An 8,369-nucleotide genomic window follows, 5' to 3' on the forward strand; every position below is an offset into this window, starting at 1 on the left:
GAAATTCGTTAGGCTCCAAGAAGACCCATTCTGGAGAAAGTAAGTTAATCTAAATTATCGTTAGAATTTTCTAGACTACATACAAAAGTTCTTTAATAATAATAAATTTAGTTTAATCCTTTATCCAAGTGAGTGCAAACAAAGTTTGCGCCTGAAAGTATCTTCAGGGCTGGGGTAAAGTGGTACAACACCGGGCAACTCCTTGCAAAGGTGGAGCAAGCTACCAACACTCCTATCTCAGTATCTCCCATAAGGCAAAACACATCTCCTTGCGGCTATGTATAATGTTATGCATTAAGGGAAGGGCCACTTCCCAGACTAGTTTCAACCTTTATTGAGGTCTCTTCGGTGGGAGCCAGACCCAAGTGGAGATACTAAGGCAGAAGCAAAGTCATCTCCTCCTATTCAATACAAAAGTTCTTGTAATCCATTTTTATTTCCGTTTATTTTTTAAAAAAATGTCATTTGGTTTTTCATTCAAAAAGAACTCATTTTTATCCCCAAAAGCTGACGCCATCTCTTCATTCTAAACTAAAAATTCCAATAGCCAAAAACTTGTAATAAAGATAACATTAATCAGAAAAAGTAATGAACTTTAAGATCTTAAAATTTTAGACAAATGAAAATATTCGGATGAGTTATGTATATGAGGAAAAAAGTGTGTACGCTTGAGGGAGTGAGGGGACACCAGTGATAGCCAGTAATTAATTATTTTAGAAATGTGAGCATGAAAAAAAAATTGTGTGTGTTTGAGGGGACAGCAATGATAGCCTATAATTAATGATTCAGAAAAGATCTAAATGCTGCCGCCATCTCTTGACTCTAAACTAAAAATTTCCATACTCAATAGCAGGAATGAAATACCACAAACCTATATTGGAAAATTCGTACTGCCAACTATTGACAACCAAAGTCAAAACGTGACGTCAATGACAGATGGGGGCTTCGCAGCGAAATTCCAAACATTCCATACTCTATCTTATCACTAATCATCACCCGCAATTCCATATGCAAACCATTCACTTAACTACATCTGATAACAACACACTTCCATCACACTGACGTCGCACCGCGACGTCAGTATCATAGATGTGTCTTGTTATCAGATATACCCTCCCCATTTTCCCTATCCCTATTTGGTTTAAAGTGTCCGACCAATCACGGCACGAATCCTTATCCACTACTATAACTTCCTTTTCCATTCAAATCAATGATGTCACTTATTTACAACTAACAAATTACATCACTTATTTACATCTGATAACAACACACCCCCATGACACTAACATCGCTTCCCCCATTCACCCTACCCCTATTTGGTTTAAAGTGTCCCACCAATCATGATACGATTCCTTATCTCAAACCATCACCCACAATTCCATACGCGAACAAAATGATGTCACTGACACATATGTTCCCCAGAAAATTCCAAACATTCCAAACTCATGAGGTCATGATTCCTTTTCTCTAAACATCACCCACAATTCCATACGCGAACAAAAACACACGACCTGACGTCAATAACACATGTATCCCCAGGGAAATTCCAAACTCATGACGTCAATCATAGCATCACACACACACACACAATGACGTCAATTAATGAGCTTATCACACAATGACGTCACGATTCCTTATCTTATCTTGATCTTAATCAGAGTGACACCCCTACTACTTATACTAATGGTTTGCGTTGTTCACTGACAATCTGTGTCCGTGCGGTTAGCCTAGTGGCTTTGCGCTTCGCAACCATATACCTAGGGAAGGAGTGTCCTGGGTTCGATTCCCGTCGACGACTTGAGGAGCTTAAGGATCTTCCTCAGCCATAGCGAAGTAAGCCGGTCTTGGGCGTGGACAGCAAGGTTTTTTACCCCCAGTTTATCTGGGTTTTTTTTTCATCCCACAAGCAGGCAAACCGGCCCTGCGAACACACACGGATCTACAGCCATAAAAAATACTTAATCCCCACATGAGGGGGCTCAACTCGCCCCAATAGGGACAGGGAGAAAAGGGAAGAAACTCCATATGAATAAATAAATAAATAAATAAGCTGGCAATCTAATCACAATTCAAGGAAAAACAGAATCGACATTATATGAGTAAAGTGGACATTATTTCAAAGCCGAATGTACAAACTATGAAAGCTTCATAAAAATAAGTTGTACACACCTCGGCATTCACGAGTTGCCTTAATGTGGGCTATTTAGAACAGTGCTTCCCAAACTTCTGGATGTCAGGGCCCCCTTTGCAAAAATTAAAATATTTCACGGCCCCCCCTCGAAAAAAAAATCGTAATAGAGATATATTATTATAATATTTATTGTATTTATATTCAATACAAAACATACACAGCGAATATTGCAAAAATCAAATGCATATATTACATTTTTTGCCTCTTACCGTTTGGTTCTGAAGACGATGCGGGCTGTTCTGGTAAAATACTGTCCTTTTTTTTTTTTTAGTCTGTTTCTGCTTCTTCTGATTGTTCGCGGGATTTTTTTATTTTTTTTATTTTTTACCAACCATTATCCATCTCAGGGTTAAATTTTTTAACGTAGAATAGATCAAATAATATCACCACTTACCAATACTGGCACACCACAGACTGATAACATGAAATTAGTGAATATTACCTGAATAAGGGAATCCCCCGGACCAGGAACATTTTTCACTTTTGTGACTTTTCTCCTTTTACGGAAATTAAGCCTAACGCGAAACAGACAGCAAAGGCAGTGTGTTTATTAAAACGTGCATATGATTGGTGCGGTATTAACAAAAGATCGCGCAACCGAAAGATAAAAGCATAGCTGACAATTGAGTTGAAATGCTAACTCTCTTCAACCGAATTCCATATGTGAAACTGCCATAACATTCATTATATATATATATAAATATATTACTTAGTTTTAACACTTTTACGAATTTTAACACGTTCGGTTGAATTTTATTGCTGCCTTGGGAAATCGAACTCACATACATCTAATTAATAACAATAGTTTTTAGTTAGTACTGTGTTTGCCCATGCAACATATGGTTTTGTTTCAGTCTATACAGCATAGTTTCTGTATAAGGGGACATGTGATTCATTAATTAGTGTGTTTTTATCCCAGTTGTCTCTAATTGCACTATTTGTTCAGAAATATATTACACAGACTCCTCATACCTTATTCACTGGCATAATAAAAGTACTTATTTTTATTGCCTCTGCAGTATAGTGGCTCTTAGGGAGGGCGTGTTGTTTACCACTGCAAGCGAGTTACTGTCTCCCCACATGAACTTGTTTAAGCTTTTTTTCATGTGTGAAGTATATGCGAAACTGTTATTGGTAACAGAAAAGTAGCTCGGATGACAGTGATAATATAAAACGAGTTTTGATATGTATATAAAGTCAATATCAACAGTCCCTGATTACGAACATGTGATGAAAGGGACAGGAAGATTTGGAGCTTCCCTGGAGAGCATTCGAAGTAAATACAATTAACCACTGCTTTGAAATGAAACATATGAATAAGCAATATTTACTAACATTCGGTAAGCGCCGAAATACGCAGGAAGCAAAGTTTGTGAACCAACACCAATGTGTAAATTTTTCCATTAAAATATAAAAAATAACAAAAAAGAAATAATAAAAGTTAAATACGTTTCTTTTAAAATAAAAAAAATATACTTAGTCTTAAAACATTTTAAATTTGTTTTCATTATTTCACGGCCCCCCTCAACAAAACCTACGGCCCCCAAGGGGGCCGCGGCCCACAGTTTGGGAAGCGCTGACTTAGAAGACATAAGCGCTGCCCAAGTGTCTATATATTCGACCTTTCATTAGTCCATTTTGATAAGGTTTCACTGGCCTGACAACTGTTTCGAACTGGTTGGTTCTCTTCAGAGACCAGGCAGAAACCTTAAGAGAGCAAAAACTCTCGTTGTACTAAGGAACTTGAAATGTCAGGTAAATGTATTTTTCGTGAGCGAACTACTAAAATAAAGAGTTTAAACCTTACATGTGAAGACATATTCAAGGGATTACATGTTCATCTAGCTCTCAAGTTATTGTTAGACAGGCAAACCCCAACTTACAAACATCATCTGTTGCTTGAAAGTATTTGTAAGTTGAACGTTTGAATTTATTCTTTTCACAAGATATATTGTTAAAATATTTAATCGGTTTCTGACAAAGAAAATGCATAATTATAAAATAATTAATTAATAATTAAAATAAATATTAATTTATGAGATCTAATATCATTTGGTTTAATTTTACCTCTGCAGATTACAGAAATTCTTTCTACATTTGGATTTTTATCCTGTAGCGCAGGGATCGGCAAACTTTTTCGACCATTGATCCCTTCATGGAATCTTTGATCCCTCATCGACTCGCATCATATTAAATAAATGAATAAATGTTATCAATAATAAATTTTCTCAATTTAAAAATAATAATTCCTTCACCCTTTTACTTCATTACTGCTTCTCGATAAGAAATGTAAAAGTAAATGATGGTATAAATCCATAATTTAAATACTCTTGCGAATAGTGTTGGCACTTCTTACTATCAAGGGGCCACCATTATGGACACTATAACTTTAAAAAAAATTACACAGTAAACTCAAAGTTATCAGATCACTGAACACTGCTCTGATAGCTATGGGGATAAATGCGCACTAGCCCTGACTATCTCTCTTCTAGATGTCTTCATCGGGGAGAGCGTACGCTTCTTCCTCCTTGGCTCAGCCGATCAGCCTGTTGGCGTTGCATGTTTACTAGGTCTCACTCAAAATTGTTTTAGGTGTTAAGTGACCCCCTTTTGACCCCTAGACATTTATCGACCCCTTGGATAGCCACATCGACCACTTTGCCTACACAGTAGGCAAAGTGGTCGATGTATATCTTGTCTGCGTTCTTCTGCATTTCAATTATTCCAAGTCAATAATTCCAAGAAGCAATTATTTTGCTTCTGAAATATTGGATCCTTTCCATAAGTCTTTCAGACTTAGCTCCATATGCACTGCTAGCTGCTACAGTTTTGTTAATTGTAACGTAAGTAGAAGCACTTGAAGATTTCAATTATCGTTTGTTCTATAGGGTTGTGTAAGTTGGTAGTACTGAGACAAGAATACTACTGTACATATATTTCCATATTTTAATAGCTGTAGTTGTAGTGGTGCCTGTTGAAATTTCTGAAAAAAAAATTACGTAGATAGAAGAAGAATGGTTTTGTTGTAAGCACTTTGTTTAAAACGGTTATTACAACAAAATCTGTAGGTTGGATTGATTATTGTCAGATGACTTATTGTGAATTTAAGAAAATAACTTTTTCGAAGATTGTTAAAGAAATCGAACATAAAATTATATGAAAATAATTTTAATTAATTAATACAATCATTCTGCAGATTTTATTAATTAAAATTTAAATTAAAAAAATCATAATCATGATTTTTTTTTGTGTGCCAGCCAGACTCTCAAATAAACAAGATTTTGGTTTGATGTGGTTTGTGAAAATCTCTCGCTGATAGGAGAGAATCATATGCCATCTAAGAACGTTTATAAATTCACAAGACTGGGATTAGAATCCAGAGACGCATATCAAATTACTGTCTATTCGGGCACCTGTTTTATTATAAATTCCTTTTGTGTTTAAAAGAAATGGACTGCAATTCGTGTTCTTTAAAGTACCGAGATCGTTTTCTCCTTATTAATTATTGAATGAGAATAATATTGAATGAGAATAGTTCTGTAATCAGTGAAGATAAACATGAAACAAGACACCTACAAATATGTTTTGATAGTAATAATAATAATAAAAGCTGAGGTTAATGAGTCATTGTTAGATTCTGTCGAAATCATTTATTTTAGTGTCCAACTGAAAGTTTGCATTGCCTATAGCAATGATGTTCTGTAGCACATCAGTGCTATATGCAATGCGTTATTATTATTATTATTATTATTATTATTATTATTATTATTATTATTATTATTATTATTATTATGTAAGGTGCCTCCATGGAGTCAAAAGACTCATCGCGGGGGACCCAGCATTGACATACTAACCATTATTCACACAATGCCTGTCATACTTCCCCTTAAACTCATTCACAGATGAAGCATTCACAACCACCTCTGGCAACGCATTCCGCCCATTTACAACCCTCCAAGCAAAAAATCTAGTCCTGACACTTATGATTGGGTATTGTGTATGATTTGGTATTGTGTAGGGCAGTGATGTGCGATAGATTTTACCATCTATAGCGCATCGATGTTATTAGGAAAGAAATTCAGAAGAGTGGTTCCAGGGATATATTATTTGCAAGAACAGTTGCAGTTATTATGGGTTTCAGTCTTTAAACTACTCTGTTTTTATTACAAATAAGCTGATATCGCTCATTGGGATACAACTTATTTTTGTTGAAATTGTTTTCACTTGGTTATATAAATTAAAGATACCAAGCTATTTTAAACCTGGTTTTACTCCATTTCCCAAGTAAGCAAACTGACAAACAAGTCAAGTTTATGCCCGCAAGTGTTCCAAGTCTAGCTGACCCTGCACGTAGTGCAAGACCATTCGATTAGAAATGTATATATGTGTATATATACATTTCTAATCGAATGTGGGTTCTGTTTGCTTCCACAAACAGAACCCTCACTACTGTTGTTTGATTACGTCTTGTTTAAACCATTCGGAAATTCTTCCAGATCTTCAGGATACAAAACTTTGCACTATAAATAAACGGGTGCGTAAGTCTATCACTTATCCCTAAATTTAAAAACAAGATACGCTAAATCATATTCAAAACTAAACTACGTATAAATGTTTCTGTTAAATACACATAAACATTTTAAACACGGTAAAAGGAGTTCATTATTTAAAACAAGGGAATTTTCTCATTTCAACAACACTTGCAAATGCAACATTAATAGAAATAAACTGGACAATGACAAATTTTAGTATTAAATAATTTTATTACAAAATACGCTTTTTATTCACAAATTTACTGTATTTACGTTGGTCCTTTAAATTCGCAATGTCGTTTTCTACAATACTCAACTAAAAATTAATTGTTCACAAAAATGTCCCACAAGAAAGCACTCATACATTCTGTCTATTCCGTGTTATTTTCTTTCGATTTTTTACCTTGGAAAGAGCAGGCGGTGCTTCTTGCGGTGTTGTGGAAACTTCCTCCTCAGTCTTATTTTCCTGCAGAGCTTCTTTCGACTTAATGGTGGGGGACTCTTCTTGCATCACTATCGGAACAACCCTTTCATTGCCCTTCATGGATTCGGGTTTTTTCTTTGGTGCTTGGATCGTCAAAATGCCGTCCTGATTAAGGGAGGATGAAACAGTCTCTGGTATCACTTTCGAAGGTAACATACAACGACGGGTGAGCTTCCGGCATGCGAAGTCCCTCTCGTTCTCCTTTTCCTCATGTTTCGCTTCAACTACCACGCAATCGTCGACAATCTTCACGGAGATTTCGTCGGGAGAAAAGTCACTTACGTCAAGCCTCATTTGAAATGCGTCGGCCTCATTCTTCACACAAGAAGTGCGTCCGTTTTGACGGGGATTCATACGTCTCCTCGGCCGCATGAGGAGACGCTGACAAGGCACACGCGGTAGCAGCTCATCCTCCCAAACAGTCAAGCCTAAAACATGGGAAAACAGGTTGTCGATATCCTGATAGCAACCCCTAGACAACACTGGCTTCAAATTATACGATAAAACCATAGCAAACGTAATACTGTATTACGAACTTGCGAAAATATTTCAATGTTCCTCGTACTGCTGTCGAAGTCGTTATGTTATTAACCTGGCGGAGAAGTCTCATTTTATAGGTAATGTGTCTCTTTCCAGAACGTTCTGCAGTTGCATGACGCACGCGAACCTTCTGGAAAGCAGATAATACTAGAAACATCTCGAAAGCAATTGCATGAAGTTGTAGCGCCCTCTATACTAGTATTTCGTAATCATTTTAATCTCTCTTTCTCTCTCCCTCTCTCTCTGCTGTTTCATGGATTGTGAAATAGCCTTTAAATAAAAAATGTAAAATACTTTTATTGATAAAAATTCTTTCTTTACAAATAAAATTAGTTATTATTTATTCTATCTCCATTTTGTTATTTATATCGTTCCTGAAGATATAACGGTGTACGTTCCCAAACGAGCAAACTGAATCCACTCTCGCAATATCACGTAAAAGTTAAGTTGCTCTACTTCTAAAGTGAAATTGTTCGAAATTACGAATCCTGTACAAAACATTTCAGAATAGATTATTATTATTATTATTATTATTATTATTATTATTATTATATAATTGACATCTCCATGGAGTCCTAAGACTCATTGAGGGAGGGCACCTACTTTACAACTCTCCGTCTCC

At 35.9% G+C, this 8,369-nt stretch overlaps 1 protein-coding gene across 1 annotated transcript; it reads right to left on the reverse strand.

The window, feature by feature from the left end:
* Positions 1-7,081: 7,081 nt before the first annotated feature.
* Positions 7,082-7,717, reverse strand: LOC150108134 (alpha-crystallin B chain-like). The gene has a single exon (XM_090390411.1). The coding sequence runs from the start codon at positions 7,715-7,717 to the stop codon at positions 7,082-7,084; it is 636 nt and encodes a 211-aa protein (XP_090246537.1).
* Between the last annotated feature and the right edge of the window lie 652 nt (positions 7,718-8,369).

Source organism: Typopeltis vanoorti, chromosome 3 (assembly GCF_054136105.1).
Source record: "Typopeltis vanoorti isolate ZY-2024b chromosome 3, IOZ_Tvanoo_1.0, whole genome shotgun sequence".
Taxonomy (NCBI): domain Eukaryota; kingdom Metazoa; phylum Arthropoda; class Arachnida; order Uropygi; family Thelyphonidae; genus Typopeltis; species Typopeltis vanoorti.

Coding starts and splice junctions, on each gene's coding strand:
- LOC150108134 (XM_090390411.1), bottom strand. CDS start 7,717: ATGGTTTTATCGTATAATTTGAAGCCAGTGTTGTCTAGGGGTTGCTAT.